This window comes from Betta splendens, chromosome 7 (genome assembly GCF_900634795.4).
Source record: "Betta splendens chromosome 7, fBetSpl5.4, whole genome shotgun sequence".
NCBI lineage: Eukaryota > Metazoa > Chordata > Actinopteri > Anabantiformes > Osphronemidae > Betta > Betta splendens.
The window spans coordinates 4,027,014-4,041,700 of NC_040887.2; the positions used below are offsets into that span (position 1 = coordinate 4,027,014).

At 41.9% G+C, this 14,687-nt stretch overlaps 4 protein-coding genes and 2 non-coding genes across 6 annotated transcripts; 2 read left to right on the plus strand and 4 right to left on the minus strand.

Annotated features, from left to right (window-relative positions):
* Positions 1 to 48: 48 nt before the first annotated feature.
* Positions 49 to 1,911, minus strand: apobec2b (apolipoprotein B mRNA editing enzyme, catalytic polypeptide-like 2b). The gene is made up of 4 exons (XM_029157082.3): positions 1,478 to 1,911; positions 693 to 873; positions 250 to 599; positions 49 to 171 (listed from the first exon to the last, which is right to left on the minus strand). Exons 1-3 carry the CDS (start codon positions 1,750 to 1,752, stop codon positions 252 to 254), a joined length of 804 nt encoding a protein of 267 aa, XP_029012915.1. The 5' UTR covers positions 1,753 to 1,911; the 3' UTR covers positions 49 to 171; positions 250 to 251.
* A 3,144-nt stretch (positions 1,912 to 5,055) lies between these two features.
* si:dkey-109j17.5 (zinc finger BED domain-containing protein 4) lies at positions 5,056 to 8,770 on the minus strand. Its single transcript, XM_029157247.2, has 5 exons — positions 8,192 to 8,770; positions 7,720 to 7,935; positions 7,347 to 7,606; positions 6,655 to 7,252; positions 5,056 to 6,555 (listed from the first exon to the last, which is right to left on the minus strand). The coding sequence occupies exons 1-5, from the start codon at positions 8,339 to 8,341 to the stop codon at positions 5,713 to 5,715; spliced, it is 2,067 nt and encodes a 688-aa protein (XP_029013080.1). The 5' UTR covers positions 8,342 to 8,770; the 3' UTR covers positions 5,056 to 5,712.
* A 396-nt stretch (positions 8,771 to 9,166) lies between these two features.
* ccdc115 (coiled-coil domain containing 115) lies at positions 9,167 to 11,755 on the minus strand. Its single transcript, XM_029157571.3, has 5 exons — positions 11,471 to 11,755; positions 10,682 to 10,785; positions 10,471 to 10,568; positions 10,173 to 10,361; positions 9,167 to 9,538 (listed from the first exon to the last, which is right to left on the minus strand). The coding sequence occupies exons 1-5, from the start codon at positions 11,588 to 11,590 to the stop codon at positions 9,399 to 9,401; spliced, it is 651 nt and encodes a 216-aa protein (XP_029013404.1). The 5' UTR covers positions 11,591 to 11,755; the 3' UTR covers positions 9,167 to 9,398.
* A 255-nt stretch (positions 11,756 to 12,010) lies between these two features.
* Positions 12,011 to 12,082, minus strand: trnae-uuc (transfer RNA glutamic acid (anticodon UUC)). The gene has a single exon. It is a non-coding gene; the product is annotated as a tRNA-Glu (tRNA).
* A 245-nt stretch (positions 12,083 to 12,327) lies between these two features.
* On the plus strand, positions 12,328 to 12,399 carry trnah-gug (transfer RNA histidin (anticodon GUG)). The gene has a single exon. It is a non-coding gene; the product is annotated as a tRNA-His (tRNA).
* A 495-nt stretch (positions 12,400 to 12,894) lies between these two features.
* On the plus strand, positions 12,895 to 14,408 carry ebp (EBP cholestenol delta-isomerase). The gene is made up of 5 exons (XM_029156515.3): positions 12,895 to 13,028; positions 13,196 to 13,508; positions 13,592 to 13,628; positions 13,740 to 13,870; positions 13,970 to 14,408. Exons 2-5 carry the CDS (start codon positions 13,199 to 13,201, stop codon positions 14,188 to 14,190), a joined length of 699 nt encoding a protein of 232 aa, XP_029012348.1. The 5' UTR covers positions 12,895 to 13,028; positions 13,196 to 13,198; the 3' UTR covers positions 14,191 to 14,408.
* Positions 14,409 to 14,687: the final 279 nt, after the last annotated feature.

The window sequence follows — 14,687 nt, forward strand, 5'->3', positions numbered from 1 at the left end:
ATGAAATTATTCTTATAAATAAACAAATAAACAGAAAAAATGCAAAAATGTTGCCACAAGTGTTTAATTAGACTAATAATGAAATGCACCATGAAGTGTGACTGCAAAAACACATGGAAATATCCCAAGTAGCATGATCTGTGGTTCAGTCAGTGCAGAGGTCTTGTGCACCTGTAATAATAATAGGAAATGGTTTTAACTGACAGACAAAAGTTGACTCACTGCGTACTCAAAATGTTAGAGACTCACATCTATTTGAGGATCTCAGACAGTTTCTCCACATAGTACTCATAGTTTTCTTGACAGTCCTCCCAGGGTGTAAAGCTCTGATCCTCCTCCTCCTTCTCCACATACGTCTCCCAAACCCGGACAAAGTCGGACGGCTTCATCATCCTCAGTTTGCAGCCGGCGCTCGCCAGAGCCCGGAGCCCCTCTACGACCGCCGGCTCCTCCCACTCGAAGAGACGGGAGCAGAATATGCTAAGACGGAGCTTTTTGTGCAGACGGAGGATGCTGGTCAGCTTGGCTGCACAATCCACACAGGGGCTGGATGACACATACCATGTGATGTCATACTCCTGGGCAGGGTTGGTGAGAATCTGGGAAGGATTTATGGGGTCGTTAGAAGAAGAATCACAAGGGTTGGCCAGCTGTGATGGTGCTACAGCTAAAGAGCTGAGGACGGGCTTTACCTGTTGAAAGAAGGCCTGTTCAACGTGAGCTGTGGCGTGTTCATCCTCCATGTAACCTGTTAGAGGATCTACGCTGCCTCCTGCTGTGTCCACTCTGAAGCACAGTAGGGTTTTGTTCCTCCCTGACGAGTACTCGACGTTCCTGAACTGAAACTTGAAGTAGAACGGGCTCATCTGTTCCCTGGTGGAGGCAGGGGTTTGTACAGATCTATCAGGAAGCCTGCTTTTTTTTAGCAAACATGATACACCAGCATAAAGTATCTTCTGACAGGGATTTTAGGCTAATTGGTGTATGAAGCCATTGACGTTCTTGAACATGACTCACTCATTTTATCATCCATCCAAGCATCCAGACAGAAATAACAGGTGATGAGGGTGAGTTCTTCTTATAGACGATGGCAACACACAAATAGAATGAAAATCAAGCTACTGATGCTTCTGTGATATTATAGGCTTTCAGTCAACCCATAATCCTTGAGGGCATCAGGCAGTCAAAAATATATATCCCTCCTGCCTTTTTAATAATCTCTTTCACAAGCATAGGCAGATGGATTAAATACAGACTGTATAGCTTTGATATGAAACAGTGAAGGAAGCCAGCAGATGCTGCACTGAGACCTATAGAGGCCTGTCAGTGACAGCTGCAGGCCGTTAGTACTGGGAACATCGAGACCTACATTAGGGCATGAAAACCTAGTACTAAACCTAGAACTAGACAAGAGGAGAAGCAAACCACCAGTATTTGGCCATGCTGAGGGTAAAGCAGTGTTTTAACTTGTACCCACCCTGTGACGATCTCAAATGGTGGCAGCTCAATGGGCTGAAACTGTCCATTTTCTTCACTGTTCCCCGCCTCCCCTCCCGTTGCTCCTCCACCTTCCCCGTTCCTCTTCTGCTCGGGCTGCTCCGAGGTCTTCTCCGGCGTCTTCTCAGACGTCTTCTCCGGCGTCTTCGCAGCCTTATCGGGCTTTTTCACAACTTTCTCCTTGTCGTCGTTCGTTTGGTTTTCCACCTTCTTGTCTTTCTTCTTAGCACTGAACCGGCTGTTTCTGTCCGCCATGATTTTGTGCAAATGGCCGAGCAAGCGAGAGATAGTTTAAGTGGAGCGATAACCCTGGTGCATTTACAGAAATAGATCCTATTGTGTGCTGTGGCCTGAGCCGCAGCCTGTGCATGTCTGGTTGGAGCAGGGGTGAGTGTCTCAGCTAACTCATCCCCCTCTTTCCATGCCGGGCTATTAAAAGGCCACGGGACAACACACGTTTGAGTTCCCATGAGCTAAATAAAGTAAGCCAACACTGAACCGAAATTCCTTCCAAGCAGACTTTAAACCATAGTAATAAAGCAGAAAAACTAATTCAGTGTATGAAGGTACAAACTGAAACCAGCACTTTAATCCATCAGGCTTTAACTGTCAACAAGCCAGCAACAGGCAGGTTATTAATAACCGTGCTTAGCTGTGTGTATGGGGTAACCAGTGCGCTGGATACTAAACACCACTTTTGTTTTTGCCAACTCTAATGCTGCTTTACCCATTAGGCCTTAGCAGAGCAGCCGGCCCAGCTAAAGGACGGCCCTGATGAGAGGACCCTGGAAGCTGGCGGGACACACCAACACCAACACAAACACGGTGCTTAAGAGTCTAGCGGTGCATGTGGCCCAGTGTGCGTGTGCACAGAGATAATCAATCTATGAAATCATCCTGCATCAATACAGCCCTCTGCTGAGACCACCAAGTGGGGGAGGGGGGGTTGTGATTATAAATGTGTGCGTATTTGTGTGTCTATGTGTACAGAAAATGGCTTTCTACACTGCACATGTAATAACTTGAGGCATAAGGGAGAGAGGTTGGGGGGAGGGCACTTCAATTACAATTTCCTTCTCTCCTTTCCCTCAGCCAAGTAATTCATTTCGGAGGCAATTACCTAAAGGACGGCAGCCCAGCCTACTGGTCTAACTCAAATGGATGAGCTGTCACAGCCGGGGGGCAGGGACAGAGGAGGGGAGGGGAGAGGAGGGGATGAGATGTAGTGAGAATGAGGACTCAAGCTGCTTCAGGAACACTCGCAAACAGCAACACAAGGACGGAGCGAGAGAAAACACTTTTTAGAGATGTTTTTTAGTTTGTTTTTTTTTGCTTTTTAGTATTTCTTTTAGTAAAGTACCATTTTTTCATGACTACAGTACTACAATATTTTGAAAATGTGTCATAGCCTTTGAAAAAGGCTTATTGTAAAGTATGTGTTGAAAAACCATGCCTTCGCATAGCTTGTGATAATGGTCAAATATGTAGTATGTGGTAAAAAAATTCTGATAACGTAGTATTTGGTGAAAAAGTGTCGAAGTATAGTAAGCAGTAAAAGGGTCATAGTGGTGTGGTGAAAAATATGCTATGGTATGGTATGACATGAAAAAATTGTCATAGTATTATCTGTGATAAAAATACTATCATAGTATAGCATGTCGTAAAAAAGTCATTGTATAGTGTACTGTAGTGGTGAAGAAAATGGTCATAGTATGGTCCTAGTGCAGTATGTGATGAAAAATAGTCAGTATTGTATGTTTTGAAAAAGGCCTATAGTAAAGTATATAGTGAAAAAATATGTGATAGTACACACATATGTGATAAAAAAAGGTCATAGTGTAGAATTTTGTAAAAAAAAGGTCATAGTATAGTGTGTGGTAAAAAAAGGTCATAGTGTAGCATTTTGTAAAAAAAGGTCACAGTGTAGTATGTGGTGAAAAAAGTCATTGTAGTATGTTATAAAAAAAAGTCATAGTGTAGTATGTGTGTTATGGTATATGATGAAAAAATGGTCACAGTATCATCTGTAATGATCTGTAATGACTCTTTTTTTTACCACATACACTACTGCACCACATTTACTATGACACCTTTTTAATCATATGCTATACTATGACCTTGTTTACAACATACTCTACTATGACCATTTTTTATCACATACTATACTATGATAGTTTTTTTATCACAGATGATACTATGACCATTTTTTCATCATATAACATATCATGGCATATTTTTAACCAAATACTATACTATGACGTATTTTTTAACCACATACTATATTATGACAATGTTTTTACCCACATACGATACTATGACTTAATCTCACCACATACTCTACTATGACCATTTTTTCACCATATAACATACTATGGCATACATTTTTAACCAAATACTACACTATGACGTTTTTTTTTAACACATATTATGCTATGACAATTTTTGTACCACATACAATACTATGACTTAATCTCACCACATACTCTACTATGACCATTTTTTATCACATACTATACTAAGACAGTTTTTTTTTATCACAGATGACACTATGACCATTTTTTCATTATATAACATATCATGGCATATTTTCACCAAATACCATAATATGACGTTTTTTTTACCACACACTATATTATGACAATGTTTTTACCACATACGATACTATGACTTAATCTCACCACATACTCTATTATGATCATTTTTTTATCACATACTATATATACTATGACAGTTTTTTTTTAATCACAGATGATACTATGACCATTTTTTCATCATATAACATACTATGGCATATTTTTCACCAAATACTATAATATGACGTTTTTTTACCACATACTATACTGTGACAATTTTTTGACTACACTTAATCAATTGCATTTTGCTTTGTCATAGTTTTTTGTAGTCTTTATTCAAATGGCAATGAATTTGGCAATTTACAATTCAATATGCTATTTGGTCATTCAATCTTAATATGCATTTTTTGGCAATGCGTTATTAAAAAGTGTTCATTCAATACCCAATATCATTCATTAAATGTTTACAGCGTGTTCACAGATCAGGCAATGCATTATGGCTTTCTGCTGTCGCATTCAAATAAAGACACCCTTAAACCACGAGAAAATGAAATGCAATTGATTAGGTCTTAACTTAAACCTTTAATAAAACTGGGTATTGGATCAACACTTTTCATCTGCAGAATGCATTTTCAAAGTGCATACTGAATTGCCAAATGCAAAATGCATTTTCAAATTGAACGAATTGACCTTTCTTGGATGACATGATTCTCTGATTCCTTCACAACTATCTCTGATATAGTCTTAATAATTCTTCCTATTTTCATCATCTTATTTAAACCTTTCTGCTGCCAGTTTGCTTTGGGAATAATGTTTTTGTTAGATGGCTAATTGACAGTGAGAGGAGACGAATGTGACTTCTGCCTGCTGACTTGAACCACCTCACCTGTAATACAATCACATGCAATTACTTTGGCACGGGTAGGACCACTCACTCATAAAACAAAGGAGAAGAAATAATGCAACACCAACAATTTTTCCAAAGTGGTTTCAAAATATTTTTATAAAGTCAGACAAAGCAAAAGCCTCTGCGATGTCACATGCACTATCCTCTGCCAGAACAAACAAACTGGCTGAGGAAGGTGAAGCAATTCAAAAATGTGACATGTGCAGCAGATGCTGAAACATGTAACATGCTCCGATGCTCATAACTCATTTAACACACCACACATTTAACTTTCATTTATTACAATGTCCCAATAATGAGGCATACATACAGGGAGAAAAAAGCACAAGTGGATGTCCTAGTGTTTAGTAGCTGATGCCTTCCTTTACTAAAAGTCAAATACTGTAAGTGAGTCACCACCTTTATGGATATTGTTTTTCTTAGAAAATTAATCTATTGATCATGGTTATTGTTGGGGTATCAGTGCTGCTGTAGGTTTATGGCTCTGTGGTTGTCTAGAGACTCTGGGGCAAAACAATGTTTATTATTGATCAGTATCGTCAGAACCTTGGTCTGACATGATAATCTATACGCAGGCTACACGGTAAACATAGAGCAGGAAACATCTTAGACACCAAGCCTTGGTTCAGATATACTGGGTAATTCATTCAAAGGCATCAAATAATGTGCAGTATGAAGACTATGTTATGCTGCTAGCTCAGTATCCAAGGAATATCATTGCAGCAGGTATAAAGCCTAGGCCCACAACAATGTATAGTTGGCTTTGAGGTAGATGAGTGTCTCCAGGTTCTTTGGTAGGACGCGGCCTCTCTCTGGTCGCAGGCAGCGGCTGGCGGTACTGAAAATACTGTCCACCATGGTGCCACAAGCAGGTATAGTAAATGTCCTCTTGGCCACCTGGGCGAGCTGAGGAAAGTCGATTGCTTTACGCTGCCAGTAATGCAAAGCTTCCTCATCCGTGGGTTCCTCCCGTAGGTAAACAGCCAGCTCCTGTTCTAGACTCTTGGCCTGTGTCATGGGTCTCTGCTTAATGAAAGAGAACAGCTTGCAGGGCCGAGGAAGTGAGGAGACGGGCGACTGAGCTGGAGCAGGGGGAGTCTGGGATTGAGGATTTAGCTCTGTTTTAGGCTCCATGAGGCTAGAGGCTCTGCAGTGTTTGGATAACTCCTCCAGCAGAACTTGTCTGTGCCAGTCAGGGTTGCTGCTCCACGTCAGCTTGAACTGCGGGTCCAGGGAGGTGGCGGTGATGTAGAGGGGGTCCTCCAGGATAGGGGCCAGCCACTGCTCTAGTGCCTGGCTCAGGCCCACGAGCAGGGAGGGACAGTGAGGGGTTGACGTCTCAGAGAGGTGTTTACGAAGGCCTAGAACACAGGGCAGAGCCAGGCTGATGGACACGTGTCTGTCATTCTGCGTGTCACCCTGTCTGTCCCCATGGACCATGTCCCAGGCTTCAGTGAAGGGCTCTAACGTGTCCGTGAGCTCCTTAAGCAGGGCTCTATCAGATCCACTCAGCGCCAACTCCCCTGGGCCACTCATCTCCTCCAGGAAGTCCACTGAGTCCAGCAGTCGGCGAAGCACCTGTGTGACAAAAGAAGCAGAAGCAACCAGCACTTGTCTGTATCACAATAAAATCTGAATTTACTTGATATAATGACTCTGTATTGTCGCTTTATGTACCTTAAGCTGAGCACACCAGTCTATTACGGCAGGAGCATTTCCCAGTCCCCCCGTTATCAACCCGGGACCATCAAACACCTGGCTGAGCTTCTCGGGTGGAACAGCAGAGGTAATGTAGTTGTAGAAGCATGCAGCCTTGGCGAGCGTGGAGGAGAGCAGTTCACAGGAGCGTAGTCCCTCTCTGACACACTGTCCAAGAGACCGAGAGAAGCAGTCCACCCGGCAAACTCCCAGAGCTTGTTCCCACGAGTCCTCCCATTCCCCACTGCCCCCCCCTTTTCCATGGCCGTTGCTGAGCCCTTCATCCACATCGTTACCATTCTCCACATCTCGTACAAGCTCTTCCTCTTGCGTGTTACCAGCGCAAGGTGAAATCAGGAAACCCGGAAGACAGCATGGCTTTACGGTTGCTGTCGCCAGGAGAGGGTCGGCAACAACACAAAATGCTCTCCCGGACACGCCATGAGACTGACATACTTCATCAAAATCTGACAGGACACGACTCCCTGAGCTGCCACCAGCCAGGGGGAGGCAAGCCAGGAGAGCTGAACGCATCTGCCAGTCAGATGTGAGAAAATGGCCGGTGACACCAAGGTAGCTGCAAAGAGAGCCAAGCAGAGCAGCAGACTCCTCAATCAGAGAACAACCCTAAGTGGAGAAGGTGTTGCTTTTGGTTTGTTTTACCTCCTTACCCTGAAGTGGCTCCAGACAAACCCCTCCAGACATCCAAGCTGAGACTGAGGGTGTGTGCCGAAGCCAGGGCTTGGCGGGTCGTGAGCTGGGCCTGGTAGGCGTAGGCTGGGAGGAGTTGGCTCTGGATGTACTGCTGGGGCTCTGGGGTGTAACGCGGCTCCAGAAGCTGGAGCAGGTCTCTAAAGCCCTGATATTCCGTTATGGACACGGGCTGCAGATCGCGCACAATCATCTTAGCTATAGACTCTGAGATCAACACCTGTGGTGACACAAAACAGTCCAAGTTTACGTCCGCATTGGGATTTCATAGAAACACCTTGAATTGTGGGGCCCTCAACTGCATCGGAAGGAATAATGAACCAGGAAACAGACCTGACGTGGATCGTGTCGGTCAAACTTGGTAAAACTTGGAGTTCCCATCCCACCAGCACCTCCTGCTCCTTCTCCTCCTGCCCCGGCACTGACGGGAAGAGCGTAGCGGCTACTATCTCCATTGGTGGCGGCACTGTGGAGGGAACTGGAGGAGTAACCCTCTCTCTTCATGTCCTTCCTTTTTACAAAGTCATCATACATAGCTTGGTGCTTCCGCTAATTGGGAGAAAGACAAGATAGGATCACAACGTTATGAGCTGGAAGGAAGAGCACTTTTAAGTGTATCTGTGGAAAAAATGTCTTCTAGAGAAGCAACAGCCTTCACGATCAGCTGACAGTATGTGGTACAAGGATGCTCCGAGCCGAGCTCTGACAGCTGATGGTGACAACACTACATGACTAAGACTAAGTGGATTATTTGTCCTCTAATGTTGAGGGCAGGCACCATAACGTCTTATTTAGAAATTGTTACCTTGAGGTGCGTTACGAAGTTGGACGTGACACTCCGCTTCGCCTGGATCCTGGTGCCACACGCCTTGCAGTTGGACTCGATTTTGCCATTCTCACCTTCAAATACAATATTAAAGTAATCCAGAATAGACACCTTCGAAACTGACGCCATTGGAGCCACCAGTTTCACCGCTCCGGAGTGAAAACAACTTGCGATCAAGGGCAATGGGAGTCTGAGGTATCAGTCTCTCCTCGCCTCTAATCATGAGCGCAGGCCACCGTGTTTACTTCACAATCCCTGACCGCGCATCAACCAAAACGCCGCTGCCAGTCGCGCAGACAAAAGAAAATTGGATTTTTTTTACAGGCGCCGCTTCCACGTCCGAAATCGGCCACGATCGGGCTGAACGGGCTGCGGCGGATGTCTGGAAACATCAATAAGACAATAGCGAGCCTACATCCGCTGTTGCTGCGCATCCATCTGTCGATCGGACGCGAGCGATGGGCCGGTGGAGCGGCGCGTCTCGTGCGTGCGTGTAGCCAGCGTTAGATGTGGACCAGGAAGTGCACACAACAAGCGAGAGTTGCGTTCTCCGTCTCGACAGTTCCCGGTAACGTTCGGCTGTCCCCGCTCGTGCTGATTGGACGCAGGGTGGTGGCGCTCGGTCAAATGTTTTCAATTACGCTCATGTCGCTGTAATGAGAGGAGGCACTCTTCCTTTGATACCATTTCCAAGTGGATTTGCGAAGAAGCCCGAAATAGAAAGAAGACATTTGGGTGATTGAGTAGCTGAAAAACATCGTAATTAAAAGGGATGCTGCAAAATATAAATAGCGATTACAAATGCCTTATAAATTAACCAACACATGTAAATAGAAAAGATGGAAAGGTTTAGCAAAGAAAAAAAACATAGTAAGAACATAATATGAGGTCCTTGACTTTTTGGTTCTTAATAATGGCCAATAGCTGCAATTAAGTGGTCCTGATTTCTTAAAGTTGTTGAAACACAATTATAATTTATTTCATTATGCAGAGAGTTCACAAAGACAGCATTCATAACTAAACAGAATGCACAGTATTCAGTCACAGGATCAAATACAATCTATTATCAAGATATAATGCAGTAAAAGCTGCTATATCTGTAATCTTCACTGTCAAGAAGGAACATTGTGAGGTCCATTAGAGCCTGAGGGATGGGCCACAGAATCGGAACACAGTGCTGTGTTTTTCAGTCTGACACTCCGTCTGGCTGAGTTGCCGAGGCTTCCTTCTGGAGAATGGGCTTGTTTTTCATGTCGTCCTTCAGCTGCTGCCTGGTGTTCAAAACTGCAGTCTGAAGCGTTGCAATCTCAGCGGCCAGGTCTATTACTGTAATATGACAGACAGCAAAAAGAGAATGAAATTTGCTCGCTGTAGAGAAACACATATGAAAATACAATTACCCTGAGAACATCATACAATGCTCTTATTACAGTTTTGCACCTGAACAGAGATGCAATTTCATTTTGGTTGTATACATGCCCACAATGAATTTAAAATGAGACTGTATTATTGCTTCAAGTGTAGCCTATTGACTTTTTATTATCGCTCTAAATATTAGATGAATAGAATAGGAATTACAGTCATTTTATAAACCACAATTTACATTTACTACTGGCTACCAAATATTACAAATAAGCATAAAATATTTTTACTTCTAATACTTGTAATTCCTTTTCGGTTCAGTGAAAGTCTAAAGGATATGATGTTCCCCCATGAATGTGCTCAGCTAACCCTTTGCTTTCTGCTTCTTACTCAAAAATTAGTCACATCTGCCAATAGAAGATAACCAACTATTTATTTTCCTTCTATCATCATGCTACTTCATGAAAATAAAATTCAAGTACAGTGATGAATATGTTGTGTTGGTGAAGTGCTGAAATGTGGTTATACTAGCACTGTGTCTGTAACAGACAGCTGTATTTATTTATCATAGCTATTTGTAGTACATTTCACCTCATACCTTGCTTAAATGACATCTGTGCTTGTTTAAGCGACTGTGGCACGAGGATCCCAAACCATCTGAGTGGATCTTGATCAGGATTCTGTTCACTTCTTTTGCCTGGAGTTACTTTAGAAGCTTTCTCCCCACTTGTTTTTTGCTGTGCCTCTTTCTCTCCAAAATCCTTTGGTTTGTTCCTTCTCCTGATGCCTATGAAAATTAAAAAAAAATATATAAAAAAGTTATACTGGAGATGAGTAATAACATTATTGCACAAGGATAACCTTGTCTTTTCACAAAAGGCCCTTAGCAGACTCACCTTCTTCAGAACCAATATCCTCCACAGATGCTACATCAGACTCTTTATTTTGTGATAGTCTTTCTGTGCAGAACACTGACTCATCACTGCTCAGCTTTCTATAAGATACAAAATACAAGTAGACTTGATGCACCGGCCTATTCAGAAAGTAACACTTAACACAGATGCAGCTTGAGGCAATACTCTCCATGAAACATATGTAAATGCACACCTGGTATGGACATGAACCTGTGGCTCAATCTCACTTGCGTACTGCAGTGCAGAGACTTGTTTGTTTCCCATTGAATACCGTGCCTTGGATATGGAAAACCATCCCTGTGGGTATGAAATTAAAGATAATGAGGCAGAGGAAGTCTCATCTTGACAGTTAGGCCAATGGGTCTGCAGCTCAAACTGTTGTCTTATATGAAAATTTATTAGACTGAAATTCAAATGGTAATGCATATGTCAATTGGCAATTCAATATGCAATATTGTCATTACATTTTGCAATTCAATATTAAGTGTTTCATTAATTAAAAGTTAAATAAAAACTTAACCAATTGCTTTTCAGGTTGCTTAATATTTATATATGGAAATGGCAACACAATATTACAAACTGTCAATTCAATACCCAGTGTCATCAAAATATACATTTGTAATCAATTGCATTTCATTCTCGCATGGTTTAGGAGTTTCTTTATTCAAATGTGACAGCAGATAGCGATTAAGTCTTCGATCCAGGTGGGCATTTTCAAATTCATAACCAAATTGCATATTGAATTTCCAAATGCAAAATGCTTTTTCAAATTGAATCACAAAATTGCATATATTGAATTACCAATTGACAAATGCACTGTGATTTTATTTTTTGAGTCTGAAAAACTTCCATAGTTATTAGCTAGCCACAGTACAAAACCTAAATACTCTACAGAGTAATATATTTTATATAATATTGAGAAATGTGTAGTCAGACAGGGCATGCGTATTATATGTAAACATGCATGGATTCGTAGCGTTACCTGCTCAATGAGGGAGTTGAGAGTGGCTCGTTTCTCTTCTAGTAACTCCAGCTGGTCCATGAACTGGAGCAGCTTTTTATCCAGCAACTGGAAAGACTCCTCTATTTCTGTCACACTCATGTCTACTATTGATAGAAAGTCAGATTCTTGCTCCTACAGACTGAACCTGTGTGTTTTCAGTACAAACCACGCATTTAAGATTACTATGACTCCCACAGAAAGCGTTAGAGGACAACTACGACAGACGTGTGTTACTTCCGGTTAACATCATGTGACACTTCGACACATGACTTACAGCACATGCGCATTCACTACCCACCTGAGAAACAAAATAATCGCATAAACAGTTTTACGTACTTTAACGTTATTCGAGACCCACCTCCTCTGTCCTTATATACCAATACTGTACTGACAAAGTGTATATGTAAACTATCTACAAGATCAGTCATTCCAACTTGCATTTAATTATCATATATTTCCGTTTTTTGTGTAAAGACCATGTTGACAAATCTTTCCAGTTATCTGAAAGATAAAATTCAGTTCCCATACCGGGAGTCGAACCCGGGCCGCCTGGGTGAAAACCAGGAATCCTAACCGCTAGACCATATGGGACCGTGACACGACATGACAAAACATATTCTTTTGTAATAGATCACACCAAACAATAAAAGCTAGTAACGAGGAATCAAAATAGGTCCATTCAAGTTTAAGATCGCATTAACGTTGCGCCCCGACTGCTAGAAATGTTAGGATTGTGTCCACAATGAAGTAAGAACTCAATTCTTGACGCTACTATCAGCTACTGATTCTTTTATAAGGCGCTCTGAGAAACATCACGTCAAGCCTTCCAGTAGCTCGCCGTGATCGTATAGTGGTTAGTACTCTGCGTTGTGGCCGCAGCAACCCCGGTTCGAATCCGGGTCACGGCAGGGATCATTCCCTGACACGGCATGGGAGGAGTTTTTTCGTTGCTTTTTAATAAAGCGAAACGAAGATGTTCAGGGCTTTAACTCTATTTGAATCCGCCGTGTATCACGCCTTTACATGTTAATGTTTTTATCTTTATCTCCTATTCACTCTTAACTGCTTGGTAGTTTCATTAAGTTCTTCACTTCTCCACATCAGAATAAACAAGGTATTAAACATATTAGCTGTATGAACTTAATTGCAAATTGACGGTTTTTGAGGTTGTACTTTAGCACTTGGTTTTATTTCGATACCAGGAGTGATCGTGGTATCTTTGACTTTGTGCGCAGATGGAAAGGGGCGGTCTTTTGGAGGAAGGCAAACCTTTTTATTGGTGTTTGCCGTCAATGATCCGACGGTGAGAGCCAATCATCGAGTCAACAGATCGCATGTGCGTGAAGACTTACGAATACTATTATATTATTGGTCTGTGTAATCACAAGTAACCACCCCCTACACTAGTAAGTTCCGTGTTTGAGCTTTTCTGTGCTGATAGTGCAGTATAGGACCGGAGTCAGAGTAATTTTCAAAAGTTTGAATTTATTTTGATTGAAAAAAGTTCACGACTGCAGCTGGAAATATTGTGGTATCGGTGAGAACAACACACAATGATTATTGCTTTTTTGCTGTTAAATCAGGCTGAAAAATAACCATTACCAAATAAATAGACGTCTAAACATTTTCAATATTATAACACTGCTGTGAATGAATTAGTTTCATATCTCTACTGGACAATCTGAACTTCTGGCTGTTCTACAGATTATGGATACCTCATCAGCAGCTGGAGTTCTTCATCCTTACTGGCCACGGAACCTATTGATTCCCACCTATATTCCCAATGACCGATCTATGTCAGAGATCCTGGTGTTCCTGTTTTCTGTGTCTGGGGGGTTTCTGCTTGTCACCTGGCTGCTGACTGGCTGGAAGGGGGCTGCAGGCAGGCTGGGGACGTGGAGGCGTCTGGCTGTGTGCTGGTTTGCTGTTTGTGGATTCATTCATAGCGTCATTGAGGGCTGGTTCTCTCTGTACTATGACATTATTCCTGGAGACCAGAGCTTTTTGTCTCAACTCTGTAAGTGCACACAACAAAACCCCACTGCATAACCATCCTAGAGTGTGCTGGTAATTCCAGTGTTTCATATCTCTTTGTCACAGGGAAGGAGTACTCCAAAGGTGACAGTCGATATGTTATGTGAGTTTACTTTGTACAGAAACATGCTTAACGTTGGTATGATTAAACCAAACACCAACTGCAATGTATTATAATGTATATTTTATTATTCCTTTTTCCTTTTCTGAGTAGAGCTGATAACTTCACTGTCTGTATGGAGACAGTGACAGCATGGTTATGGGGTCCCCTCAGCTTCTGGACTGTAATCGCCTTTCTAACAAACAAACCCTACAGATTTGTTCTGCAGCTCATCATTTCATTAGGTGAGACAACGGATGACCAACAAATAAATTAGATGTCAGTCCAAATAAAATCCATTATTATCTCATTATGCACAGTCTTAACACACTATCTAATTCCAGGTCAGCTGTACGGAGCGGTGCTTTACTTTTTCACAGAGCACAGAGATGGTTACACCCACAGTGAACTGGGACACCCAGTCTACTTCTGGTTCTACTTTGTGTTCATGAATTTCCTGTGGATTGTCATACCGCTGTTGCTCATCGTAGATGCGTGGAGACAGCTGACAGCAGCCCAGACACACACAGACAGCACAAAATCACAAAAGGCCAAGAAGAAGTGACCGTGGGTCCTTAGAGAAACACCATCTACAGGGAATAAAAGAGAGGAAACAATACACACACACAGGAAAATCTACTCTACTTGTCTGGAGCTAGTTCTGCTTTATTATGGGCCTTTGAATTATAATAGCAGTAATTGTCAGTAAATTTGAGGATTTCATTTTTAAACGTCTCTTTTTTGAATTGTAAACAATAAAATACACATTCTGCTTTCTTAAAAGTTTGATTTGTTGTTTTGCATAATTTTATGATTAAATTAAAAGTTATATCATGACATGACATCCATAAATAATATTTTTATATAGGTAAAACAAACTTTATACGCGGAATCAATAAATCAACCAATAGTTAGGTTTAAATTTCAGCTTTTGCTATCGTTTTTAGGGCAGATTTGATATTAAAATTATAATTGACCAATGTTGCGTATATATAGTATGTTACGCTTTGAAAAAAGTTACTTTCACCTAGTCTTACACATTAATAAGTACGAACCTGAAAC

Bases quoted from the DNA above. Each gene is read 5' to 3' on its own strand.
- ebp (XM_029156515.3), top strand. From the start codon at position 13,199: ATGGATACCTCATCAGCAGCTGGAGTTCTTCATCCTTACTGGCCACGG. The intron at 13,509-13,591 runs GTAAGTGCACAC...TCTTTGTCACAG, and splicing joins GAGCTTTTTGTCTCAACTCT to GGAAGGAGTACTCCAAAGGT. The intron at 13,629-13,739 runs GTGAGTTTACTT...TTTTCTGAGTAG, and splicing joins GGTGACAGTCGATATGTTAT to AGCTGATAACTTCACTGTCT.
- apobec2b (XM_029157082.3), bottom strand. From the start codon at position 1,752: ATGGCGGACAGAAACAGCCGGTTCAGTGCTAAGAAGAAAGACAAGAAG. The intron at 874-1,477 runs GTGGGTACAAGT...TGCCTCCACCAG, and splicing joins CCATTTGAGATCGTCACAGG to GGAACAGATGAGCCCGTTCT. The intron at 600-692 runs GTAAAGCCCGTC...AATCCTTCCCAG, and splicing joins AACAGGCCTTCTTTCAACAG to ATTCTCACCAACCCTGCCCA.
- si:dkey-109j17.5 (XM_029157247.2), bottom strand. From the start codon at position 8,341: ATGGCGTCAGTTTCGAAGGTGTCTATTCTGGATTACTTTAATATTGTA. The intron at 7,607-7,719 runs GTCTGTTTCCTG...GTGTCACCACAG, and splicing joins ACCGACACGATCCACGTCAG to GTGTTGATCTCAGAGTCTAT. The intron at 6,556-6,654 runs GTACATAAAGCG...TTTGTCACACAG, and splicing joins ACTGGTGTGCTCAGCTTAAG to GTGCTTCGCCGACTGCTGGA.
- ccdc115 (XM_029157571.3), bottom strand. From the start codon at position 11,590: ATGAGTGTGACAGAAATAGAGGAGTCTTTCCAGTTGCTGGATAAAAAG. The intron at 10,362-10,470 runs GTGAGTCTGCTA...TAATTTTCATAG, and splicing joins GGATATTGGTTCTGAAGAAG to GCATCAGGAGAAGGAACAAA. The intron at 9,539-10,172 runs GTATGAGGTGAA...GTCATATTACAG, and splicing joins ACAGATGTCATTTAAGCAAG to TAATAGACCTGGCCGCTGAG.